This window comes from Cucurbita pepo, chromosome LG10, assembly GCF_002806865.2.
Source record: "Cucurbita pepo subsp. pepo cultivar mu-cu-16 chromosome LG10, ASM280686v2, whole genome shotgun sequence".
Classification (NCBI taxonomy): domain Eukaryota; kingdom Viridiplantae; phylum Streptophyta; class Magnoliopsida; order Cucurbitales; family Cucurbitaceae; genus Cucurbita; species Cucurbita pepo.
Genome location: NC_036647.1, coordinates 3,511,392 through 3,538,606, shown reverse-complemented (window position 1 = coordinate 3,538,606; position 27,215 = coordinate 3,511,392). Strand labels below are relative to the sequence as shown.

Below are 27,215 nucleotides of genomic sequence, written 5' to 3'. Positions count from 1 at the left end.
TTAGTCAGACAGAGATCGTAAGGTGGAGTAAGTATGACACGTGTGGGACTTTCCCACCGTTGAAATCTTGCGTGGCGTTGACGTACCCAAACTTTTTTGCACAGTAGTTTAAACATGACACGTAGTCCTGCGTGGCGATATCTCGTGAATGCTCATTGTTTAATGATAAAATATAAAAAAAAAAAAAAAAAAAAAAAAAAAAAAAAANTACAAAAAAAATAATAATAATAATGAAAAGATCCGACCTGCCGGATTCGAACCAGCGACCTAAGGATATCTGTGAATACCACACTACAGTCCTCCGCTCTACCAACTGAGCTAAGGTCGGAGATGTGTAAGGATTCTGACTAAAATTATAGATTATTTATTTTTAAAATATATTAGAATATGGAGCTATTTCTCTTATTTAAGAAAAGAGATTCCGACCTGCCGGATTCGAACCAGCGACCTAAGGATATCTGAGAATACTTCACTACAGTCCTCCGCTCTACCAACTGAGCTAAGGTCGGTTGTGTTCCAAGTTGCTTAAAGTAATATATATTATCTATTTTTAAACATTATTTATTTTTTAGAAAACCCGACCTTTTAATTTCACTGAATGTATTAGGCATTTTAATTACTTCATTTTGTTTCTAAAAAACAAAAGAATTTGTGTACATATTTTTTTAGATCAATTGATACCTTTACTTAATTTGTTGAAGTAGAGTAGATAACTGTACTTCCTAGCAAATACATAATTAGGGTTCAACGTATTTATATAAGTTACTTACAAATTACTCGTATGAAAACTCGTGAAAATTTAAATTTGAACATAAATAAGAGTTTAATACCTATCATAAAATATTATTTTCTAAACTTTAGGTTGTATCAAGTAAAACATATTTAAAAAGAATTATAGGAGTAAAAAAAAAATTGACGGCTCAACGATATTAAAGAAAAAATACAAAGATGAACGAAAATTTTAGCATCAAAGACGAGCGAAATGAGTGATTTGTGAAAGGTATGGAATATAAAACCGCATTGATGGGAGAGCTATCTCTTCTTTTTTTCAAAGGAAGCACCCGGGCGAGCAGTAATGAAGGAAGCAGCATTGGTGAAAACGTCAGAATCCAATGTCCGGGTGCTCTTTAAGATTGAAGGTTTAAATGTTCAAAATTATTGTCCAAAGAACATGTATACATTGTCTCTTTATTATCCCCAAAAATTAGATATGTTCGTTGTCGAAAAAGGACATCCCAGCAAAAATAATTGAGAAAAGGACCCATCTGAAAAGAACATAATTTAAAAAGGGTGGAGGCGGTTACTACCGGACAGTCGGTGCAAATGAAGACATAAACTGAGTAAAAGAAACACAGAACACAGATCAGAGAAAGGGGACCCACACTCCACTCCGACCGACCAAACAAACCCAGTCAATCTCAAATTTCCATTTTGCAATTTCGATCAAGAACAACAACAACAATCCTTTAATTAATTTCTGAAACTCCCATGATTTTTGATATGTGATTATTAAAATATCTTAACATCATTTTTTTACAGCACGGAAAAAAGAAATTACATTTTATAATATCATGTAATAAACGAATTACGGTACCTGTTGCTTTCAACGCCATGAAGAAACTGTAATGATCGGGACATCCTTCCATGCCAACGACAGGAACCCAGCTGAGGATTCCATCAGACAATACTCAGAGCTGTAATCGTACTTCCATAAAAGAATTTTAGCTTGGCTTCTCGCGTAATGGCTCAGATTTACTGCTTCAAATCCGCTGTTTTCCATTAACATTTTCCACTCTTCTTTCTCTTCCATTCGTTCCGTTTTGCCTCCCGCCGCCGTCGCCGAGGACTCTGGTCCCACCACGCCGCCGATTCGCCGCCCGAGCACGAGCTTTTCCAGTTGCAGCCTCTCGTTTGAGTCGCGAGGTAATTTTGGGTCCAGTGATTCGAAAATGGCAGAGTAATATCTCAGTGCGTTATTGAACCGGGTGAAGAACCCGACCCGGTTTAGACTGGCTTCGTATTCCCCGAGCGTCACGATTTTAGGGTTCAGCGATTTTGCCAGTTTCAAAACGTTGAGAACGGCGCGAGGAGTTTCGTCGAGGAGGTTGTATAATTGAAGCATGAAATTCACGGCCAGGGATTCCTCCGACTCGATTCGGAACGACGATTCGTTCAATTCTTCGATTGGAGTCAGAATTGGATCGAATTCGAAGTTTAGTTCCAGAAGCTTTGCGAACTCGGCCAGTCGGTTACCTGTTGCGAACAGCGCCGTCGCCGGACAGTTCCCGAGCATCGGAGCCGGAATGCCGGAGATCCGAATTCCTGTTGGTTTTCCGGTAGAGCGGGTTGCGAGAGCTTGAAGAAGCGCCGCCCATTGGACTCCCTGTGAAATCCCAAAGTCGATTATGTGAATCCTGCTTGCGTTCTCTGTAATCTCGAGTATGGCTTGATTCGCAGTCAAATGTGCGAATTTAGAATACGGGCAAGCGTCGTTCAGAGCTTTATAAGAGAGAGTGAAATCATCGGAAGTGGATTCGCAAGAAACCAAACAATTCTCCGATCGAAGTGACAATCTCCGGCACAGAGCTTCGAGAAAGTAAAAGGCGACTCTCTCCGTTGGATCTCCGTGCTCCGATGACGATTCCTTAAGCTGAATCAACATTTGCGCCGCTCGATCTGGCTCCGATTCGGTAAGTCGAGCACATTCAATTAGGGTTTTAAGTAGCGGCGGAGTCGATTCAGTCTCTGCAGAACTCGACGAACCGCCGTTATCTTCACTCTTGTGAACAATAAGGGGAGGGTTCGGAACTTGAGTGTCCTTGACGACCGCCGGCGGAGTCGCCGACGTAAGTCCCGTCCACGAGACCACCGGCGGTTGAATGGCGGTTTGACTTTTGGGAGGGTCAGGGAAAATGACTCTGTTAAGATCAGAGGGTGAAGAACAGGGGATAGTGAGGCGACTGGGACAGGGGATAAAGGGATCGGCACCATAGAAAGCAAAATCCGAATTAGACTGCCAGGCTTCGCAACCAGAAGGAAGATTAGAGCTCTCCGTTGAATCTCCACCCACTATTAGACTGTCCATCCACTCATCAGAGTCGAACTCTGCCGCAGCGCCGCCGTCGAAATCGGTAAATCTGAAAGCAGAAGAATGGTGCTCCAAGTTGGGAAACTGAAAGCTCGTATCTCCACCGTCGACTACTCTCTGAACCTGAAACGGGTCGGGAAATCCAGCTCCGGAGAGCCCAAACCCCAAATCTGGCGCACCGGACAGAGAATGGTTCGAGGCAGTCCATGGGTTGAGACCGAAAGTACAGGGTCCAGTGAGCTGCTGAGGCGACTGCTGTGGGTGCTGCTGCTGTTGCTGCTCTTGTAGCTGCTTCTGCTTCATGACTTGCTGAGCAATCGCCATAAGATTGCCGCTATCGGCACACATATTCGCCATTTTCCGGCCAAAATAAGAATCTACAGTCGCACCATTTCAAACATGCAAGCAAAAAAGAAGAAGAAGAACAACAACAAAAGTCAGCGACAGCGACTCAAAACCAGTTAAAATAAGCCCCGGCAAAGACAGTAGGTAAAGGAATGCATACAGAAAGGAAAGCCGGCGGAAGTGAAGAGATCACGGCGGCGAGGTCGTCGGTGAGGCTGTTTATGCAGAGGGAAGAGAGTGAGAAAGTGAGGGAGAGAGGTCAGAGAGAGATAAAAAAGAAAAGTTTCCTCCGGAGAAGGGTGGGCCCACGTTGGGAAGAGAAGAGAAGAAAAGAAATGAACATTTAAGGGAAATAGTGAGAGAAGAGTTGAATAGGGAGGACGTGGCAGGTGAGGCCCAGTGGGGATCTGACGAGACCGAATGATGTGTATCTACGTGGAGAGGGAGGTGGAGTGGCTCCCGCTCAATGCGGGGAAACTGACAAGAACAAGTGGGGACCAGACACCCAAGTTCAGAGTGACACGTTAATTTAAGAGTAACCTCGAGAGCGCCGTCGGATGACGTAGGAGATGGTAGGGTGGTCGGAAGATCCTGTCCGTCCAAATTTGAAAGACTGGCGGAGAGGCGCGGATTTTAGAAGGGAGATGGAGATTGGGGATTGCAGGGCCGTGTTTGTCAGTTAAATTCTTATGGGAGCACAGATGACTCACTCAAAACTCCCCGTTTCACGTGAACCCTTCTTCAACGTCACCCTCCACCTTATAAATAAATAAATAAATATATATATATATATATATATATATATATATATTCAAGTTCGACGATAATTAATGACTATTTACCATGTTAACGATCAATCTAGATCTAATAATTTGTTTCGTATATTTTATTTATTTAATTATTTAATTGCGAGGGTAGGCATACTTTATTAGGTTGGGGGTGAGGGGGATTAGGGGTAAAGGCTAGGGTAAAAAAAGAGAGTGGAAAGGTAAAAAAGAAAAATGAGAAGAAAAAAGAGGCAAAGTGAATGCTTTATTAAAAACAAGAACCATGTTCCTTTTGAACCGTTGATGACCTCACTTTCACTACCCACTTTGCCTTTGAAGTTCAAATTTAAGTCTTTTGAAGGACCAAAAAAGCTCAACGGACCACTCATCCTTCAACAATGTCGCAACCAATTACTCCAACCAAAGCTTTTTTTTACCGTTCATTGAGGGATTTGGTCCTTTTTTTAATGAACAACAACATAATCAACATGATCAGTGCAACTAAGGGAATAACTACTTATTTATTATACCTTGACACCTGAGACACTAGAAGCTACAAATGTGCATTCACCAAACAAGAAAAATTAGTAAGTCACTACAAACAAATATTGATAACTCGAACATAGCCCGCCAAGGCAGCTCGATCAATTCTTGAAATAGGGTAAGACAATACAATTTTAGTGTTGGGTTTAGAGTAGTGAGAATCCCAAAGAAAGAAAGCAGCCTTACAAATTGGTGACATTGGACACATTAGTGGTGTCAATGTCAACATAAGTCATCAGCTTGCGCCTTACTGTTTTGTTCTTTTTAGTCAACTCTCCATGTGTTCATCAACGGCCCATGTTTCTGTCTACCCTGCATTTCCTGTTAAATCCCAGCCCTCCATTCAATCAACTCCCTTCGCTTGCCATTGGTTTTATTATTGTTATTATTTTATTCCCTTTTTATAACCCTTTCTTTTTTTTTTTTGGTTGATTTTGTACATTTTTTATAAATAAAGTTGCAGAGTTAAAAGAGCATTAAATTTTGTGAGCCTCACCAATTTGGTAATTTAAATAGATAGTTCAGTGACACCATATGTTATATTTTAATTAACAATATATTGCCAATAAAAAATAAAACAAAAACATGTACATGAGTTTAAAAGAGCATTAATTATTGAGTTTATTGAATATTAAAAATTTATAATTTAATCCAAATGAAAACAATCAAATCCCACCGTTAAAAGGGTTTAAGATAGATGATTAGACTAAACACCAATATAATCAAAGCAATCAAATGGAGAAGAGGTTGTAGGCCCCACTCTTCCACTTCTTCCTCTCAAACTTCATAATTTATTTATATATATATATTATATAAATTAAAAAAAAAAAACATTACAATTAGGTGACGATGTGAATCTTTGACCTACGAAATAGGTTGTTATTATCATAACCTACTAAATTTGTTAAGCTCGGTTAGAGTTTGATCATTTTCATTAAATAATTTATCGAGATAAACAATTAATTTTGATATTAAACTTGTTCGGTTATAAATTTATTATTCCACCTAAATTTTTAATATTGCATAAGATCAAAATTTTAATTTTAGAAAACATTCTAACATTTTATAAAATGATAAGCTTAGAATAGCATTAAAATCTAAATAGACGGTAGAAAAATGATATCTAACGTTAAATATTATTTACAAGATTGTTAATTCGATCTCACCGTCCATTATTAAATAATAAACAAAAAAAAAAGAATAAAACTTTAATAATATAAAAAAATAAAATAAACGACGAATCATTACGTGGACTCGGTTTAAATATAGAAAAATGCTGACACAAATAAATGATGATAAGTTTTTAATCATATTTTTTAAATTTTTTTTTTTAATAATTACTTGCTTAAATACCATAATAGACAGAATATGGATGCGTTTGTTAAATCTATAATTTTATTTCCAACCTTATAGACAAAATTAATTTTGGAGTATTAATAAAAATAATAATATATAATTACAAGTTTCTAATCATATTTTTGTAATAATGACTCGCTTAAATACCATATAATAAACAGATGGATGAATTTGTTAAAGAAATAAATCCACCATTATAGGCATAATTAATTTTGGAGTATTAACAAAAAATGATAATATTTTAAAGATAGGTTCTCGAATTAATTTGGTTCAAATTTATGTGTTTATATGAAATTATACTCTAATTAATTTGTGTAAAATTGAATATTATTGCATTGTATTTTATTAAAATTAAATGTATGGTAAAAAATATTTAATGAAAATTTAGGTTATAATTTGAGTTAAATTTGATAGTATAAAAATGTTGTAACATTGTTGGTGGAAAAATAAATAAAAAAGAAAAAAGAAAAAAAGCAAAAACTGAAATGACCAAATTGGGGACGACATATATGTAACGCAGTGTACGGATTGCGTGTCCCAGGATGGCGATGTTTGTGGTTTGTGTCGAGGTGAAAAGGACAGGACTGTAATTGGATTTTGCTTTTTTTTTTTTTTTTTTTTTTTTTTTTTTTTTTTTTTTTTTTTTCAGATGTATTTGGAATTGGGTGGTGCAGGAAGCAGCGTAAGTTTTCCAGTGTAGGCCACCTATTTTGGGCCATAATTTTTTTTTTTAATTCATTAATTAGATTAATAATTAGTAATTTGGGCTAAATTAATAAAAATACTCATTAATTTTGTATTTTGTTTAAAATATATTGTTAAAAAAATTCAATAGTATTCTTATTTTTATTTTTTATATATAAAAAAAGTGTAAAATTATGTTATGATTTGTTTGAGATGACCACCATTAAAATTGAATTAAAAAACATGAACACAAAGGTGATCTAAGGAGACATAATAAGAATATGATATTATTAGAAAAGGGGTTGTTGTTTGGTAAGATTGAAGAAATAAAGTGATGAGTATTGGGTGGCTAACATAAAAGAAAAACATACACAATTAGCTGATTGAATAACAACTCCCAAAAGTGTAAAATAATAACTTAGAAATGTTCGTTGTATCTTTGCCTCAATTATTGGATGCTTCCAAACATCCAAAACCCACCTCCACGTTCTTCAATACCTTTTTCTAAGTTAGTTTTTAAATAATAATAATAATAATAATAATAATAATAATAATAATAATAATAATAATAATAAACAGTCTAATTTTTTATATTGACAATTAAGTTGAATATAAAATTCCAAAAATACTTGGAGGAAGAAAGAAAAAGGTGGTTTTAAGAGTTTGATAAGTTAAGTGCGGTTTTACAATTTATTAACAAAGGAATAACTTGAAATAACTTAATTTTTTTCTTAAAATATAACAATAAATATTCAGCATATGATTAAAATCAATATTTAAATATTTAATTTGTAATGAGTTATATAACTAAATAGTTCAAAATATCTCAATGATCAGTTGTCGTCCGGCGGTTAGGATATCTGGCTTTCACTTAGAAGATCCGGGTTCCAACAGTCATTGAACTCGGTATCTTCCAACGTCCATGTAATTAAGATTGCATACAGATTTAATGAGGGATGAATCTCATTGTTCATACAAGTTAGGCCTGACTATTGGGTAATCGCTTGGCTTCACAACTTGATATCAAGGAGTTTCATGGACAGTTTCCAGTTTGGGCAGCTTGATCCCATTGGGTCTGCAACTGGTAGGTCGAGTGCCTCGTTATTTTGACCACCCACGACACAAAGTGGACTCTAAAGTTTAGTATTCATCAATTTAGACCTTAAAAGTTCAAAACTTGTAACAAATTTGTTCCAAATTTTCATAAAAATTCAAGGGTCATTCTTATAGGCCTTCAAAGATTCCAAAGACGTATGAACAATGAGACTCATGAAACTCCTTGATATCAAGTTGTAACAAACTGTTTTCCATATTGACCTTGTTGTCACCAAAACGATGTTCAATCAAATCAAGCATTCAATGTTCTATGACGCTCGTAGAAGTTTATAAAAATCACGGTCAAAGACTAATACAGAAAATCTAGGGAAGTACAACAAATAAACTAAGCAACAATCTGCGTGATAAAGTAGCTGAAATTGAAACTCCCAAGAAGAAACAGTATCAGGCATCCAGAATCTTTAGGTTAATTAACAGAAGAAAGAAGACAATTCCAACATCGATCACGGCAGCTACATAGTACTTTCGTGATATTTGATATCATCTCAACCTCCTCCTGGAAGAATACTAGGGAACATATATGGGAGAAGGGCTGGCTGCTTTATCAGTTATAAAGAAAAGGAGAATAAAGTGAACAGATACTTACCAGCGGTACACACTGCAGCGTGACAAACTCGTATTCTCTCGAATGAGATCTCTCACTGCGCCTAATTCATGATTAAAATCACGGGGCCACTCTATCACGTGATTCAGAAGCGCCACGGTCATGATGTTAATCATCCTCCATTCTATCATTCTGATCATAACGATCTTGGTTACGATGGTCTTCTGGGTGATCATATTGTCCCCGACTACGGTTATGTTCAAAGTGATCGTAGTTTTGGTGATCGGGATCATTATCTGGGTGTCGATGCCCATACTCAGGCTGATCATACCACCCATGACCATCTTCTGTTTCAGCACGATCAATATCTCTGTCCCTATCACCATGTCTATCCTTTTCATATTTTGATTCCCGATTAAAATCAGATTCCCTATCATGGGAGCGACCACGATCAGGGTCTGGAAATCCCCCTTCAAGATCCCGATCCCTCTCCCTATCTCTGTCGCGATGACGATCCCGATCACGACCTCTATCACGCTCATAGTCACGGCCTCGATCCCTTCCTCGATCACGATCACGATCACGTGTTCTATCGCGGTCATGGCCACGATCTCTCTCTTTGTCCCTTTCTCTGTCCCGATCTCTATCTCTAGTCCTATCACGATCTCTGTGATGCCTATCTTCTTTGACATCACGATCCTTAGATCTCTCACGGGAACGTTCATGAGACTTCTCTCTCTCTCTTTCTCTGTCTCTTCCCTTCTCATAAGACTTTTCCCTATCTCTGAAAATATTAAATCGAAGCCTAATTACGCAGAATCTAAAATTAACAATAAACTGAAGTTCCATTCAAATGCTGAAACCATTATTTGAAAGAAGCACATATGTATTGGCACAAAAATTTCTAAAATGAAAAGAACATATGGAACATCATACCGCTCTCCAATGCGATCTTCACGAGCCCTAGGCTCCTCTGATCGAGATGGTGCACCAGACTGCTGTTGCTCCCTGTACAAGTTACACAGATGCTTTCAGCGTATATAATCTTTATAAATTTTCAGTGATCACAAAAAATTAAGACTTCGCAAGATAAAAACACTGGATCGAGAATCATTCATTATTGTTTTATAGTACAATAATCATCAATATTTCTCAATGCCTTGCACTAGTAAGAGCAGGAGTTGTCGACATCATATTAATTACCTTCCAGACTGCTTCTGGTTATTATCTTCGCCTCCCACTCTGGTAGTTCCAAGACCGCCACCCAGCCATCGAGGACGCCAATTCGGTACTGTTCTACCTCGCTCGACGTCCACAAGTACCCTTCTACCATCAATCTTTCTACCATCAGCTTGCTTATATGCAGCTGAGTAGTTTCAAATGGAGGTGAGTAAATTAATTATCTCCAAATGAAGGAACTAATCATTAATCGAATAGAAGGGTTAAAAATACAAATTAATTGAAACAAACCTTTCATATCTCTTTTGTGCATGTACTCAATGAATGCGTAGCCTTTAGGTTTACCTGTCACTTTGTCCGTAATCAATCGGGCCTGCAAAACACAGAATATTTGCACAAACAAAAAAGTCATATTGCAGAAGAGAAGTTCAAATCTCTTTCCATTACACATTCTCGATGAAGATTTTATGAATTTATAGCCAGAGAAATACTGTAAGAAAGTTTATTATATAAGCAAATCCTATTGGCACGGCAGACAGGCACTATGCCTAATTAGCCGTGCTCACCTTTAAATCATAGAGCTTCCATTGCGAGATGCATCATCACCAGCTAGAGTCAGGAAAAACTGATGTATTTGTGACCATTTTACCAGTTGTCGAACATAATAAACTCCCCTTACCAGGGAATTATTTTTCAAATAATGAAAAAGGTATATGTAATATAGGAAATACCAGGAAATACCAGGAAATCTTCTCAACGATGAGATTTTTTGATGCCTTTAAAACCAAAGGTACAACTTTTAGCAGCAGAAAATCTATGCAGTACAAAATTCAAAGGAGAAAGAGATGCTAATACTCCCATGTATTTTACCCAAGGCAGAATAATAAGTTGACAATCTCCATTGTTGCTTGAATATAAAGGCCAAAAGGCAAAGTACATCACTCCACTGCCCAACCTAAAATTTTCAGCTTTGTCATGCATGGTGAAGCCCACCATCTTTCAGGTCAGAGCCATAGAAATACCAAAATCATGAATAACATTTGGCTGAATGTAGAATACCTGCCTCCTTGCCAGGAATTCTTGATGTATAGAATTTTACTAAGGAGTTTCCAATTAACATCATGCCTCAAGAATTAACTAACCCAACTACATCCGGGCAAAGACACGATCACTAAGAGGAAAATGAAATACACATCAAATTGATGACTGCATACCAGCAGCTTTACCTGAGAGACTATTAGGAGCTTGAATAACCAACGATGAATCCAGGAGGTGTTTGGCGTTAATCGTTATTCAAACTTATTTCCACCGTAAGGATCCAGACAGATGGAAATATGCTTTACCCCCAAAAAAACTTACCCAGAAATTTGAAAACTTTAAATGGGGAGAAAGTTGAAGGGAAAAATAAAAAATAAAAAGTAAGAGATCTGTTTCGCATGTTAATACATAGTTTGGAAGGCCAGTGGAATATTTCTGATGGGTTATTCAAAGAGAAAGCATGAACTATTTAATTGTCACTACAACGAAAAACAATACAAGAAGACCTATTAACTGAAACCACACATGCAAATCCATGCTTAGACATACTACTAAACCAACCCATAGTGATTTAGAATGGAATAGATTCTAGTAAAATTTTCAGAAAAATGGACCAAAAACATGACAAGTACCCAAAAAATATTTCTCATAGTAAAATAAAGTATATAATTGACCACAAAAATATTAACCTCTTACCGAGCGCCCCATGAGGATGCTCAAATACCTACCCGTTTGATTGGCCCATAAGACTCAAACTCTCTTTTGATTCTGCTCTCAGTTGTCTCATAATTCTGCCAATGGGTAACAATGATTTTCAGTGTAACATTAAGCTTAAATTAAAGAATTATGTACACTACATTTTACACACCAGTCTAGCCACAAAGAGCGTTTTGTATGGATCACCAGTTACATTTGGATCGTCACGTTCAAGATCTGCACATAAGTACATATGTAAGACACGACATTCAAATTTTTTACCTACAAATTAAGGGTAAGTACTGAAGAGATGTATCACATTTTGGCAGCTCCTCAACAGCTTTCTTCGCACCCTTTTCAATTCTTAGCAAGTGAATTCTAGCCCTCCTTTGTGCCTGAAAAGTTTCAGTTTCAGATTAATCAGATTCTTAAGTAGTTACGCCATAATTCTCATAGAAGTATACACGATAAACCATCATTTTGAAAATCCAGTCTTCAGAAACTAATTAAGATCACTTTATTTGAAATGATAAAAACTTTTACTACAAATGTGCTAAAATAATCGACAGAGATACCACACTAAATAAGAGGCTGCACCTAAGTTCTTTTTAAAGAATTTTCCTGTATTTTAGTAACACAAGTTCAGTTAAAACGTATTTATTTGATGTTGCTGTTGTTTAAAAGAAATCAAAGCATCGCTTACTAAAAAAATCATGGGCAAATGAATTGTTATACACTAACCTTAAAACTTACAAGCAACCTAATTTAAATCCCGAAAATTGTGTTTAAAGCAAACCATATTGCATCACAAGCTGCCAAACAGCCTCTAAGTTAAAACTATTAGCAATACTCACTTTCCTTACAATACATACATGTATTCAAAACATATACATTTTTGGGAGGGAACGAGATTCAATATTCAATCTTAAAAGGATTGGGGAAGCTAGTTCACACAGTCATTAAGAAGTAAATTATCTTACCGGAGTTTCACCCTTTAGAACAGGGGGAGAATATTCTGGATCATCAGGTTCAGCAAAATTACTCACAAACTGCGCCATCCCTTCAACACGAAATGCGATAAAATTACATCCCTCGGCAAAAATAGTAAGGAAAAAACTACATAAAAAAAATTAATAAATACCATGCAAGTTTTGAAAAGTACTAAAAACCTGTTAATGGTGGACATTTTCTTTTTTCCGGTGGAGGTTTGAATTCCAAAGGCGGTCGGGGCTCAAAGAGCTTCAGGAGATTGGTCGTAAGACCAGTGGGATGACTCTGTCCAATCTGCACGAGAAGGAAAATTAAGAACCCTAGACATTCCATAGTCGAATGTTCTAAAAACACATCAGCTTCTTTGAAAACCATAATCTGAAATTTCGACCCCCGATGATAATATTAAGTCATCGTATCACACCATGCTGCTGTCGACTAGATGTAGTCTTTTTCTCTTTTAACAAGACACGAGACATTTCATTGACAATACGTCGTTAGCGATCTATGAGAATTCAACGTAGAACTTAATTTATCATCTCTAAACAAAAAAAAAAAAAAACGAAAATCAATCATTATGAATACGCAATAACTATAACGACAACATCTATGCATAGTTTTCCGACACAACAACAAATTCTGTATCTTTTCTAATTAACAAACTGCGAAACAACTTCTTGAAACCCTAGCTAACTTCAATCAAACAAAAAAAAGAACAATCGAAGGCTTCAAAAGAAATGATGATAATAGTCGAAAGCCTTCCACGTACCAGTTTGAGTTGAAGGACATTGGCACGATTCTGGGCCTTGGTACGAGTCTGAACCGCCGCGTTGGGATTCCGCATGAAGGCATCATCGTAGTCTCCCATGGCAGCACACGTTGGTTGCTCAGACTAATACGATTACAAATAATTGATATCAGAAATCAAAGGGAGTGGACGGAGAACATTGGCGAGTGTTTTTTGCTCGGGATCTAGTTAGTACGGTCGGGTCGAAACGGAGGGAACTGGAAGAGGCGGAAAAAAGCTGTAAGGTTATATCGAGGGTATTTATACACTTACTCTGCAAGGACTCCCAAGTCTTTAAACAATTCAACTCAATAAATTTCTTGAATATATAAGAAAATTAGAAAGGCTTCAAACCAGAAACGGATATTAATTCTCAAAATTATAATATTAGTGGGTGAAAATACAAATATAGTATAACGTTAATAAATATAGTCTGTTTTGGTAAGTTTTCTGATTTTTAACGCGTGTCTACTCGTACATATTATCCACTCTAGTCAGCCTCAAAGTTTTTAAAACTCTGTATTAGAGAGAGAGATTTCCACACTCTATAAAAAATGCTTCGTTCTATGATAGTAATTGAGGAATTGCAAACAACATAATTAACTTAAATTTGTTTGATTATATTACATATGAAACCCAAATAACAGGGAAAGTCCTATGCGCAATGAAAGAGAAGAAAACACAATCAAACCAAAACTAGGAGAAACAACAGCCACATACATTCACCACAAGATAGACCCCAAATGGTTAAAGAAGAGAATCGTCAACCAAAGCACTGATCAGCCGGAAGAGGGCCGGGGATGTACCCCTGTTCGAAGTACTGCAACCCAAAAACGACCAAGATAGCCAATAAACTCAAGTACGACAGACCTTCCACCGCGCCCAATAGCCCAAAAGGGCCGTTGGGCAGGCCAGATCCAGTTTTCGTCTTCGTGTATGCCGACCAACCCACGATGCCCACCACCGCCAAGTAGCTGACGCCTTCCAATGCGCCGAGTGACCCGCCTGGCCCCGGCGGCAGCCCGCACCCGGTTGTTTTCAGGGTGTACAGCGACCAACCGATCACTGGGGTCGCCACTAACCCCCCGGCTATTGCCAACGTCTCTGCAATGCCCCCTTCGCTCTCGCTTCCTTCCTTTGCCATGGCCTGAATCTTCACTGCCGTCCGTGGATTCGCCGGTTTACAAAACGAATTCAAACGATTAACCGGCAATGCTCGAACTAAAGAGGATGATGACAGTAGCATCTTTCCCAACTTCCTCGACTATGTCCGGCTCTTTTGTGTGTGTGTGTGTGAGGGAGAGAGAGAGAAGTGGTGGGTTCTGTAAAGACCTTCCACCTTATCCATCCGAGGAATATCAAAAAGCATTTGATGAAAATCTGAACCAATGGTCTTCCTTATAGATCAGGAATTAAGAGTAAATAATCAAAATCTGAAATTTTAACTCTACAGAACGTTACTCTTTTGTAACTTGGAAGCGAACTATACGGGCAAATCTAGATGGTTGGCAGTTCAGACATGTAAAAGACGAGAACTATCGTGTGTGATGCATAAGAGTTCAAAACCATAACATGTTCGAGTTAATTATACATATGTACCTTAATCCTCGTTGGAAACAGTGCAATTCTCCATGACAATTGAATTGCCGAGGCCTTACATTGGGAACTTCTAATCCATTTGCTTGGTCTTTCTCCAAAATAAACGCAAGGAAATGTTCGCTTCTACCAGAACATAACTATGAATCTACCTTTTTCATTTCAACATCGTACAGTTCCACTTAACCAATATAGCATAATTGGGTGGCGTCAAGCTTCATCCTCTTCTGTTCTTATTGCTGGCCGGTGGAGTGCGGGTGCTCCTTAACAATATCCATTCCCTGGATATCGCTTTGACTCTTCTTCCCAACAGTGCCTTTAGGAGGAGGATGTGGCTGACAAAAAGTTGATGACTTGTTAGTTACAGGGTTATACATTCCACGGGATACAAATTTACTCTCATTATCTTCTTTGACTCTGGATGGATGACCCATGTCTGAGATCTCGGTGGATATATTAGGTTTAGTGTCTATCTGCTTGTCTTTCTCTGAAGACGTCCGTTCAAATGCATCAACTTTTGGAGCAGCAGAACGGCCTGAAGCAATTACAGTTGTGGGAAATGCCCTTTCTGGAGGGACAGCAGGAGTATAATTAGACGGAAGCAAATCATCCCAATTTTCTAGTAGCTCTTTGTAGACTTTCCGGAGGGTGACTTCAGTAAGACCTGTAACCTTACAAATTTCTGCTTGTGTCTTCCGTTTGTCTTCTAATTGGCAAGCTAAATATATAGCAGCAGCCGAGATGCTAATGGGATTCCTGCGAGTGCAGAAGCATTTGTTGATGACAACTTCCCCGATGTGAGTAGCCAGTTCCTAAAATTCATAGTTGTCAACAAGCATGATAGAGGGAAAATAATAGATCACATGATACCACATGCTTGGAGTTGTAAGGAGGAAAAGGTAAACGATCATTACTATATCCAATATTATTGTTGAGGAGAACTGCCAATGCCAGTGGTCAATCAGAATTTGACTTGTACAAACACATGAACACAAATTTTATTGTACAAATTTGAAATTTATCTGTTTTGACATATCACATTCAAATCAAATCAAATTAAGGCTAAATTGCAACTTTAGTCCCTTTAAGGTTTGTGTCTATTTGGAAAGTTTAAATAAGAAAAGGTGAATCTATAGATCACATAGAAAGAGAATAACATTATTGGAATTGAAATTATTAAACAAGAAACAACTATTATCACTCTTGGAAAGTATAAGAAAACAAAGGGGAGATAAGCCATTAAGCCATTCTAAGCCAAAGAAGACAGCAGAGAAGTGCTCTAATTGACACTTACCAAAAGCACATTGTAATTACTAAAACCTTAGAAGCAAAATGCTTTGGAACAGCGTGGTGAAAGCTATCTTTTGGAAGTTGTGGTTGAAAAAGAGATCCCAAATCTTTGAAGGGATGAATAGACACAAAGCACAATTGTGAAAGATTTGAAAATTTTGCGTAGGGCTACTAAAGAACTTCCGTTGGTTTTGTTAGGTGGGGGCGTGTCATATTTTTCCTCATGTACTTCTCCCGAACTTCGTCTAGCCCTCTAAATTTATCCATAAGGATTCTACAATTCCTCATGAATCATGTACCACTGGTAGAACATAAAAGTTACATAAACTCCATAATGCCTTTTTACGTAGAGCATTTGAGAGTCCAATCAAATTAACTTTCAAGAGTTATTTGCAAAGAAATTTCTCTGTCATTTTTTGCCCCCAGTAAGGATACAGCACTTGTCCATTTTCTCATGCCGTAGAAGTTTTGATCATATTGAACAGAATCAACTATTTACAGTCCAATGCATACCAATCAATATGCCTTAACTTGGTCTAAGAAATGAAATGGAGGTACCTGAGCAGATTTATTGAGTTGAAGAAGCGTGCAGAACCTTGGCATATGGACTGAAATGGAATTGCTGTTGATGGGTTGACTTAATTGCAAAGCTTCTCCCAAAATCTTGATGTACTTCCCTATCTCTTTTTGGGGTACATTGGCTGCAATGGAGATTTCCTGTTATACTCACAGTATGCACCACTTTAGTTGTCGTATCAGTAGTGAAGTAAAGATGACAAAACATAGCTCAAAATCACAATTGGTAGAAGACAGTACTCAGACTTCAAAAGTGCAGAAAGGGGCTTGTACAGATAGCAACATATACGAGGATTAAAATTTTATATTCTAACCTGAGAAAGTTAACCACTCCAAAATAATAATTTTGCAAGAAATCAGAGGAAGGATAACAATTGACTGAATATGTAGAACAAGCAAGGGTAATTCATGAAATTCGAACGAATCTTGCGGGTAGTTAGCACTTTCGTAAAGAAACTCAGAAAGATGTAAGGTCAAAAGATGAACTTGAAAGCCATAGCCTCGCCAACTATCAAAGAACAACATCAATGGACAATAGCTGCAGAGATTTCTCAATTCATCTGCACAACAGTGAATTTCCCAAAATCTTCCTGAACTTTATGCGAGAACATCAAAACATATCATAACAAAACCAAGAATCAAACAACTTATTTAAAGTGAAATACAGACCTGAAGGGTTCGGGGCTCCTGCGCCTCCCTAATTGCCTGCACAAGTGCAGCAGTGGCAAGCGCCTCAACGCTCCGGTTCCTTAAACAAGTAGCCGAACAGCAATCTCTAAACAACTTAAACGCATGCTCGGAAATGTAGTAATCCAACCCCAAAAGAGAAGCCACATCGATAATCTGCATATAAGCCCTAAGGTTATCGACCACGACCGTCGACGACGACGGTAAATTGGCTGACGACGTAGACTCTAGGGTGCGCTCGAGCTCCGCAAGGTGACCGGAGAAGGAGAAGCAGGAGCGGAAGAAGAGTGGATTGTGCTCCAAGGACCATGTGGAGAAGGCTGTAATGAAGCCTGTGGGCTCGAAAGGATCCAAAACCTGATCGTTCTGGTGGTGGACCGGAGGGGAGGGTAGGTCGGAGGTGACGAGACAAAGGGGGTTATCTTGAGCGCGAAGGTGGAAGAGGTGATGAGGCTGGAATTGTCGCTCTTCAACAACGCGGCCGCATGAAACGCACTCGGTGATGGACTTGCCAGTGCTCGAGGTGGCGCACCGCCCCTGCGCCGCCGAACAGTAGGGGCACTTCATTGTCGTCGTTACAGTACTGCTACGGATACAGATTCAGCGCGCATATGTTCTTCAGTGGTCGGGTAATCTCAATCCGATTTTGCAGGTCGATAGAATTCAAGTCAACTACATCGCCTACCATTTATACTTTTTTGTTGTGGTTGTTAGGTTAAACCATAGTTTCCTTTACTCGCTCGCACATTGGGTTATTCAAAATTTAGTTAAATTATAAGTTTATTTACTAACATTTAGGTTTATATTAAGAAATTTGTTAAATTAAAAAACGAGTGTAAGTGTGGTTAGAGTTGTGGGTCGATTTCAACATCGTCGCTGATACTCATACTCTAAAGTTTCCATCGTTGTCGTCTAGTAATCAAAAGCCATCGACGTCCCAAGGTTTTAGCTCGAGAGAGTAGTCATGTTGCATGCGATAGAGGAGACTAAACTATTTAACATTTTCGACATCTTTAAAATGTAGGGATCAACTAAACATAAAATTGAAATTTCAATGGCCTATTAGACAAAAACATAAAATTTTATAGACGCAACCTATAATTTTACCTTAAATTATAATCTTTGATATAAGAAGTTTCAAATTCTAATTAGAAATGAACATAAAATAATAATTCATTCGATGCCACCGGAAGATCAATGTGAACGTAAAATTCTAAGAACCTTATCGAATAGGAAATCTAAGTTTCATAACGATATAACATGAAACATTAAGATAGACACTCGACGACCAAAGCATCCGTAGTTGAAATTATCCAAAGTTCTAACCACAGAGAAACAAATTGAACCATGCAAACAACAACGGGTTGGAAGTATAATAGTTTATGATGCTCTTCTACATGTTTAAATGATTGTCGAATATGAGACTTTCAATACTTATCTTTCACCTTTATAAATAACATTACCAAATATCACTCTAACATTCTACGCAAAAAGGCTGTTTGACCCATCTTGCAATACTGTAAGCAAAAGGGAAAAAAATCGAAGTTGAAAGAATGTAGACTTGCCAGTCACTGCCTCCTACAAACAACCTCAGACAGCAATCTAGTGGCAGAAAAGGCAGAGTAGAGAGGCATCGAACCTTGGATCATCATGATCATCCATGTCACAGCTTACTCCCAGTTTTGATAGCTGCCCCCCTGCTTTTATCTGCTATTTTATGCATCTTTGTGAACTCTCGTGCACTCTGATAATAAGTATAAGAAAAGTAAAGAGCATAGAGGTTAGAGTACCTTGACAAGGAAAGAAACATGAGAAAGGAAAAATGAAAATTTTCCCAAGCATAGTTAATCATTTCTATATGACACAAGCTTTGATCAGATACAGGATTGCCCTTATCGGTTTTTGAAGCCTATTCAACCTGGGATACAGGATTTCTAATAACACCTCTAATAACACCGCTAGCAAATATTGTCCTCTTTGGGCTTTCCCGTTCAGGCTTTCCCTCACGATTTTAAAACGCGTATGCTAGGGAAAGGTTTCCACACCTTTATAGAGGGTATTTCATTCTCCTCCCCAACCAATGTGGGATATCATAATTCACCCCCCTTTAGAGCCCAGCGTCCTCGCTGGCACTCGTTCCTTTTTCTAATCGATGTGGGACCCCTGCAAATCCACCCTCTTTTGGGGCCCAGTGTCCTTACTGGCAACACCGCCTCCTGGTTAGCACATTGTCCGGTGTCTGGCTCTGATACCATTTGTAACGGTCTAGGTCTACCACTAGCAGATATTGTCCTCTTTGGGATTTTCCTTTCAGGCTTCCCCTCAAGGCTTTAAAACGCGTCTACTAGGGAAAGGTTTCCACACCCTTATAAATGGTGTTGCGTTCTCCTCCCCAACCAACGTAGGACATCACAACAATATATAATATATTCAGGTACAAGATAACCTCAACTTATATAAATCACAAAATCACACCCCGGTAATCAGTTCACAGTTTGCAAAATTATCTAAAGAGCTTAATCTTTTTTGGGCTGCAGAGTGGTATAGAGGACAACAGACCTCACTGTCCTTAAAAAGCTAGTGATCATTGAAGAACAAGCAGTACTCTCCTATTTGAGACCACTACAATTCTCTACCAGGCAGCTAAGTGAAAACGATAATATAGCTTCAACTCTTATAATTTAAATCAGGTAGCCAAAGCTAGTTCCTCCCAACTTTTACAAATCCCCATATCATACCTCTAAAAAACAACTCTATATTTGGATAAAAGACTTTCTTTTTTAGGCTGCAAGATGGCACAGAGGATAAAAACCTCCATGTCTTTATAAGCTAGTGATCATCGAAGAACAAACTGTACTTTCCTACTTGAGATCACTAGTTCATTATCAGGCAGCGAGGATGAAAAATGAGCGGCCATCTACCCATCAACAATTGGTTATGGAGGGAGGCACGCAAGCAGGTAAAAACCGTTGCAAAACTTAGACATGTCAATCATTGCTCCCTTATACAAGATATCAAGCCTTTGGTAAAGAACCCCAAATTTGTCCCTTTGGGGACACTCGATAAAATTGGTTTACCGATGATGTATGGGAAAATTATCTACAATGCTAAAGGGTTATACGAGTTACCAAGTTTCTGAATAGGAAACGACATCAGAAGTCAGGATTAAGATCCCATTCATCAAATGGAAACACAGGGCTGCACTAGATAGTCAATTGGTTCATTTTTCTAAATATTAATGTGCTATAGTGCAAACTTGTTATAGCTTATAAATTTACTATAGCTTTCACAAAATTGAAACTACAAGGGAACACGAAACACACAGGAAGTACTAGGAATCCAACTGCCCGCTAGAACCTTGCCCGCATGTCATGTTAAACAATACTCCTCCAAGCAATATTTGGCCATTGTATCATGTTAAACACTATATGTATCATTCCCTAACTTCTTACAAGTTCAATGAGAATCATAGTCAATTGCAAATATGCAATCGCAACCGAAACTGAACCCCCATCCACATACACGAAGAGTGTACTCAAACCAACATGATATCTGTTCCACGTAGTCCTCAGTTATCCCAAAAGGTGCAATCTCAGATGAATATGAAGATATTACCCACGTCAAAATGAGTGGGTGGGGAGGGAGAGGCCGCACCATTAGCATTTAGTTTTAAGAAAACTTCCCACCTAATAACTATAAGAATTGCAACACTCAAGACTTGGGAGCGGGAAAAAAAAAACTCAACTCCAACTGTTGCTGGTTTGTAATTATAGTTCATAGAATGCCCTAGATACCCTTTTCGTGTGCTACGAACATAAGATCATCAGGGGCTATTAAAACGTATGTATCAGAGAGTAAATAACCAACCGTGGATTGCTCCGAAGGCGTATCAAGAACAATGGAGTGCATAGACATCCGGGCGATCTCGGAGATAGCAGCCTCTCTATCACCAGGCACTTCACTGGTCAGGTCCTCGTACGCAGCCTCGAATGCCTCTTGCCAGAAACGCGGTAACCTGATCCGGCGATTATTTGTGTAAACGTCCCACATATGTTTCACTATCTTCTCCCTTTCCTCCATTTCCTAAAATTCAAAACCAACAATTGGAGGGAAAACCATGAAATCAATGTGTTAAATTCGATCAAGATCTGGCTCAGACGTCAATAATAATTACAGAGAGAGAGATACTAACAAGCACATCGAGATCATTAAGGAGGTTAAAATCGATATCATCAGATAGACCGTTGAGATTACCGACAGACCATCGAAGAGAGACGGTGCCGGTGAACATGGACCAAAATGCGAGCAACAAAATGGCAGTCAAGGCCCAGAACTTGTAGCGTCCTTTGCCGAATATACTCGAAACCGAGCTCTCTTTCTTCCCGGCACTCGCTATCGTCGTTGGAAGGACATCGTCGTCCTTCATATCGATCAACGACAATAAGAAGAAATAAGAAAAATCAAAATCCTCGAACCACTGCCGCAGAATCGACTTTAATCGATTTTAAGAAATACTGAGAAATTATGCCCTCGCCTTTTCCCACTGAATCAAAGAAGAACCAGATTTGGACGGAGAACAGAGTTTCTTCTCTCACTGAAGAGAGAGGTGAAAAAAGAAGGAAAGAGAGAGACAGAGAGACTTATTAAAATATTATATTTGTGGGCCACCACATATAATTATATTTGATATCTCAATATCGTAATAAAAATACGTGGAAGCATGAATCTTTGCTAATACTATCCAGCATAGGGCTATCCTTATCTGGGACCACCGACGCAATACGACGTCGGTTCAAAAAATTCAGTAACTCCAATAGCTTTTTCTCATTTTCAAACAATCCGCCATACGTTCCCTGAAAAAATCGTCGAGACAACGACTAGGTTAAGTGGAGGAGAGCGTCACAGCCTCTTAATTTGTGCTGTCGCGTCTGACCATACAATTGTGTTTTGAGACAGTCATTAAGTACGATGATTAGATTAAGTGGGGAGTGTGTCCCAAGTTCACTGAGAGACGACCCTCAAGTGGCGCCTATCTGACCATGTTTGAGCCAAGATTGAGAAGTGTTATGATGCAACCGAGGAAGAGGATGATGAATCATCCAATACACTAGGAGTGTACATTGAAGATAAATCGAGATATGCAAAGTTTGAGAGAATGAGGCGACACTACATGAGTGTCGAAGGAGGTCAAATAGGACCCCGACTATAACTTCAAAAGTCAAGATTTCGATATGAATTTTTACCTATTAAGTTATTATCTAAATTAATATTCTAAAACAAGTTGTTATTAAATTATTTCTAGTGATTCAATTTGATTCAATTTAATTCAACCTCTTAAATTTTGAAAAGTTTCCATTTTAACTCATAGGTTTTCTAATTAAACCAGAATGATAATTATAATCTCATTTAAACCACAACATTTATAAAGAAAAAGATGGGGAAACATGTAGCAACGACACAATGACATGGCCGATATGGTTGACAATAAATTTGTACGTTTTTTGTAAACAAACCTTAAAAAAATCAGATGCCGTATGAATGAAAATTACAAGCAATAACAAACCCGTTACGAACACGAAAAAAATGAGCATAGTTCAACAATTAAGGCACTACTTCCAACAAGAAAGACGAGCAGGCAGCCTACTTACTCGTCCATGCCATCGTTTCCGTCTCCATCTCCATCTCCTTCATCTAAATCAAGATCAGCAAGCAACTCTTCAAGTGGTACTGAAGGTCCATCTTCCCCATCAGTCATTTCAGATGGTTGATATTCTCTATTTCGGTACAATGATATGTTGAACCTCAAATCTGGATTCTCCTCTAAGTCTCTCAAAAACTGTTCATACTCCGAGTTTTTCTTATCTTCATCTGCTCTACCTCTATCATCAACATCCATTTCAAGCGATTTAAGCTTCCATGCTCGAGGCTTTCCACGCTTCCTCTGGCGCTTTTCTTCATAACTCTTCTTGATTAAAATCGCCTCTGGAAGTTCGAGACCCTTGTATTTTTCTATCTCCATATCATTACTATTGGCTGCATAAAGATCATAACCAAGGGCATAATCCCCAGGGTTCAAAATATGACCAAGATGGGTTCTTATGGAGAATATCGTGTCGTTCCTTCCAAAATCTGATACGCGAGCTACTTGAGCATAGGCCAACATATACTTGGAACCAGCAACATTGACTTCAGTAGAAACATTCTCAATATCTAATACAACATATTCCACAAGCTGCCTGCTAGTGAGTAGAGACCTAAAGGATGTCCTCCAATACTGATCAGCATCCAAGAAGCAGTACCTTAATGTGAATGGATCAAGTAAAGCAATCGCATTTGTAACTTTGGTGCAAATTACAAGAGGACCAAGATTGCCCAAACTAACAGCAACTTTAGGAGGCAAGCATATCAAATCCTCACGGCATATTGGCGATATTTCAACAGAGAAAGTGTGCTTATAGTTGTGAACGTTACTCTTAGAATCATGAGAAACGAGTTGTTTATCGCTGCGGCTCCTGATTGGAGCAACCTTTCCAATAAATTCCACAAACTTTACAGCATGACTCCTATTAGAAAAGAAAAAGTCAATACCTTCATCCATCTGTTTGATCCTTATGGCACTGGCAGCAGCACCATGCTTCAGTATCAGTTGCTCCAAGAAGAAAAATGTACGGCGGTGAGGCACGTGCTGCCTGAGTTGAACAGAAGCTACCCACTGGTCAGGGTTGGCCTGGACCCTTGCACAAGACTCACACAAGTGATCCTGTACAACATACTCGGCGACGTAGGACTGTTCCAAAATTGCTCCATGTAGGACCTCTTTCTGAACCTTCAACTTGACCTTGATTCTCTTGGAATGGGGTTCAGTCCAAACAAATTCAGCATGTACCAGTTTAACCTTATTCAAATTTTTTAACCTTTTGATACAGAATGTCAGTAGTTCCTTTGATTCTAATTGCGCTTTAAGCCAAGTTCGGGGTGGCTGCAAGTAACTCTCGCAATCTGGACAATGCATAATAGTCAATTGCTTCTGTAGACCTTCTGTGATGTCAACTTCAGAACACAAGCATTTGACGCACATATTGGCAGCATTTGGTGCCATGGGAATTCCACATTTGCAACATAAGACACTGCCAATGGTCTGTTGAACAGCAAACAATCCTGCTTCTCCAGCCATAGTTTATACTCCTAACAAAGATCACCAAAACAACACCAATTAAATTCTAAAGCTTCTTTTATTGCAGAAAAGGTGAAAAAAGCTAATCTAGGCCAAAACATAACCCCTTGTTTGGAACCCCGGATTTGGAAGGATTAGAAATCAGTTTTGAAACCATTTCTGTTGTTTGGTTTGAATAAAAAAATAAAAAAATAGTTGAAATTCAGTCTAACTTGAAATCCCATTTTATATCGAAAAAATTCCATACAATATGAAAACTTCAAAAAAAAAAAAAAAAAAAAAANTAATCACAGGGTGCGGAATACAGAGAATGCTTATAGAATTTAATTGCACGAAGAATCTGTCAACTAATAGTAATTTATACCAGAAATATGTAATTAATCAGAAACGAACTTAACAATACCTGATTACACAAAATAGTAGGATTTGGCGGAATTTTAAATTAAATTTGACCTCAATCCAATTTTTTCCTATTTTCGAATTTATTGAACAGGGGGAAAATGAACAGGAAAAAAATTGAACCAAGCAAATTAAACAACGATGGACTGAGCGATCTACGGTTACAGAAGATTAAGTGTGAACCTCAACGATGAGCTGTTGTAGAAGAAGGCGGTGGGCAGTCGTGCGGTTGCAGCAGAACAGAGGACGGCGCGCCGGGACGGTTCAACAGAGGAAGATAGAAAAAGAAGGAAGAAAACAAACAATAACGATGGGTGGAGGGCGCCTGCCGGCGAAGGTTGTAGCAGAGAGCGATAGATGGAGAAGAAGGGAGGCGAAGGAAAAGAGAAAGCTAAGGGCTATGGAGAAGAATAGTGGTCTGAGATTTGGCGAAGACAATGGCAATGGCGGCAAAGGAAAGGGGTTTTGGGATTTTAGGTTTGTAGGGTATTATGGTAATTATGTTCACCCACAAGGGTTATTTATTAATAATTTACAAATCCGCTGTGACGGTGGGCTGGAGAAACAAAAATCCAACTCCTGCTTTCTCAAAAAATCAAAACCGTTTTTTTTATTTAAAAAAAAAAAATCTCAAAATAATAAATAAATTATAGTAAATATTAAGTCCTGCTTACCATCGCTCTCCCATGGGCCTTTGAGTTCGTGTTTGGGCCAGGGTAAGAAATGGGCCTCAATATGGCCCAAACAGTTAAATACAGAAGCCTGCTGCCCGTTCCATTGTCAGCCACCAAACAACCACCGCAAGTGGATGGGTCGCCTCCAGCTCTCCGCCAACCATTGTCGGTGGTGCCTGCCATTGATGGCACCATCTAGCTTTGAAATTAAGTCTAAATAATATCCATATATTTTTTTTTTAAAAATTGCTCCTAAATTTTTAAAATCTTAAAATATTAATATAAAATTTTATGAAAGAAACTTAAATTTTTATTTATTTAATAAGTAATGATTAAGAAAGAAAGTAAGTAAAGGGACATGAAAGCAAAAGCAGTGGCATAAATAATATTGATTTTAATAATGTCCACGTCAGATTAGCAATATAATAATAATAATAATAATAAAGAAAGAAAGAAAAGTCCAATCAGCCTTTTTACAAGGGAATGCCTTGAAGAGAGAACCTAAAAGAAAATGAGATTTTACCAAATCACCCATAGTTTATCCCATAAATCGCACCCACCAACTTTGATCCTCCACCCAATTAACTTTTTACTTCTAATTATTTATAAATAAATAAAAAAATCAAGAAATCCATACTTTATATTCTATCCTTCTATAAACACATCATTTAATTATTTTTTTTAATGTTATATTATCGTCGTAATATCTTATCTTATGTCAAATAATAATAATAATTATTAAGTTTGACTTTACAGACTGAAATATTCTTGCCTTTCCTACTTAATACGAGCGTGACAATTCAAATATTTGACCAATTACTAATTTATTTTGATTTTTTCAAAATCTGTCAATTAATGAAAATGATGATGAAATAATTCGTGTTGATACAAATCGGGTACGACATTATAGAGAGAGAAAGGTGGGGGAGAGAGAAGGAGAGACACGGTTAGTGCAATGAATGGGAATCTCTCGATGAGAAATACTTTGCGAAGAAGGAAGAAAAGGGAACACTTTTGATGATGGAGGACTTTTTGATATAAAGTTAAAGCAAATAAAAAAGCATATATGAAAATAAATAAATAACTTACACCCATCAATTTCATTCATTGCGTCTCCTCCACATATTATTAGGCCAACCCTATAGTTTTCATCCCTTTCACATTGAAATGATATAAACATTAAATTTTAATCTCAAATTTAATTATTTGAATGAAGTTTTATATAATTATTTAATGAAATCATACTCCTATTGGTGTATTAATTTAATTAAGGAGATTAAGCTAAGATCCTTAGAACACCATCCCACTTATCATGAGTGGAAACACAACGTGAGTTTGTGTTCCAAGTCAACGACATCAATTATGATATTTTGCAGAAACTTCCCGGCTTTTTGGTTGTATTTTATTTTTATCCCCCATTTTTTCAAATATTCCTTGTTTCCCCCTAAATCGAGCTTGAATTTTATATTTTATTATTATTGTTTCATATCTACTTTTAGAAATAACTTCCAATCAATTTATAAATTCAATTAAAATGCTCGATTAATATGAGTGTACAATAACGACTTTTTTTTTTTTTTTTAATTAATATGATTGGTTTTTCATTTTTTTCATCATTTTCTATTTTTTCTTAATTATTTTATAATTTTGTTTTTCATGGTTTGGTTGAATTTGGAGAAAAAAAAA

The 27,215-nt window shown here is 37.7% G+C and overlaps 6 protein-coding genes and 2 non-coding genes across 8 annotated transcripts; all 8 read right to left on the bottom strand.

Annotated features, from left to right (window-relative positions):
- Nucleotides 1-239: 239 nt before the first annotated feature.
- Nucleotides 240-328, bottom strand: TRNAY-GUA. The gene is given in 2 exon segments: nt 240-275; nt 292-328. It is a non-coding gene; the product is annotated as a tRNA-Tyr (tRNA).
- Nucleotides 329-420: 92 nt separating this feature from the next.
- On the bottom strand, nt 421-509 carry TRNAY-GUA. Its single transcript is given in 2 exon segments — nt 421-456; nt 473-509. It is a non-coding gene; the product is annotated as a tRNA-Tyr (tRNA).
- A 905-nt stretch (nt 510-1,414) lies between these two features.
- LOC111803955 (SCARECROW-LIKE protein 7-like) lies at nt 1,415-4,179 on the bottom strand. Its single transcript, XM_023688578.1, has 2 exons — nt 3,594-4,179; nt 1,415-3,465 (listed from the first exon to the last, which is right to left on the bottom strand). The coding sequence occupies exon 2, from the start codon at nt 3,443-3,445 to the stop codon at nt 1,604-1,606; it is 1,842 nt and encodes a 613-aa protein (XP_023544346.1). The 5' UTR covers nt 3,446-3,465; nt 3,594-4,179; the 3' UTR covers nt 1,415-1,603.
- Nucleotides 4,180-8,068: 3,889 nt separating this feature from the next.
- On the bottom strand, nt 8,069-13,414 carry LOC111803577 (U1 small nuclear ribonucleoprotein 70 kDa-like). Its single transcript, XM_023688057.1, has 10 exons — nt 13,116-13,414; nt 12,526-12,640; nt 12,337-12,416; nt 11,676-11,751; nt 11,529-11,593; nt 11,389-11,451; nt 9,914-9,995; nt 9,647-9,809; nt 9,380-9,451; nt 8,069-9,227 (listed from the first exon to the last, which is right to left on the bottom strand). Exons 1-10 carry the CDS (start codon nt 13,212-13,214, stop codon nt 8,612-8,614), a joined length of 1,431 nt encoding a protein of 476 aa, XP_023543825.1. The 5' UTR covers nt 13,215-13,414; the 3' UTR covers nt 8,069-8,611.
- Nucleotides 13,415-13,711: 297 nt separating this feature from the next.
- Nucleotides 13,712-14,404, bottom strand: LOC111803919. Its single transcript, XM_023688534.1, has one exon. The coding sequence runs from the start codon at nt 14,377-14,379 to the stop codon at nt 13,897-13,899; it is 483 nt and encodes a 160-aa protein (XP_023544302.1). The 5' UTR covers nt 14,380-14,404; the 3' UTR covers nt 13,712-13,896.
- A 249-nt stretch (nt 14,405-14,653) lies between these two features.
- LOC111803918 (plant-specific TFIIB-related protein 1) lies at nt 14,654-17,977 on the bottom strand. The gene is made up of 3 exons (XM_023688533.1): nt 17,265-17,977; nt 16,578-16,736; nt 14,654-15,541 (listed from the first exon to the last, which is right to left on the bottom strand). The coding sequence occupies exons 1-3, from the start codon at nt 17,847-17,849 to the stop codon at nt 14,963-14,965; spliced, it is 1,323 nt and encodes a 440-aa protein (XP_023544301.1). The 5' UTR covers nt 17,850-17,977; the 3' UTR covers nt 14,654-14,962.
- Nucleotides 17,978-18,568: 591 nt separating this feature from the next.
- On the bottom strand, nt 18,569-21,909 carry LOC111804541. Its single transcript, XM_023689390.1, has 3 exons — nt 21,475-21,909; nt 21,150-21,365; nt 18,569-19,026 (listed from the first exon to the last, which is right to left on the bottom strand). Exons 1-3 carry the CDS (start codon nt 21,706-21,708, stop codon nt 18,946-18,948), a joined length of 531 nt encoding a protein of 176 aa, XP_023545158.1. The 5' UTR covers nt 21,709-21,909; the 3' UTR covers nt 18,569-18,945.
- An 818-nt stretch (nt 21,910-22,727) lies between these two features.
- LOC111804211 (60S ribosomal export protein NMD3-like) lies at nt 22,728-25,322 on the bottom strand. The gene is made up of 2 exons (XM_023688937.1): nt 25,039-25,322; nt 22,728-24,467 (listed from the first exon to the last, which is right to left on the bottom strand). Exon 2 carries the CDS (start codon nt 24,454-24,456, stop codon nt 22,927-22,929), a length of 1,530 nt encoding a protein of 509 aa, XP_023544705.1. The 5' UTR covers nt 24,457-24,467; nt 25,039-25,322; the 3' UTR covers nt 22,728-22,926.
- Nucleotides 25,323-27,215: the final 1,893 nt, after the last annotated feature.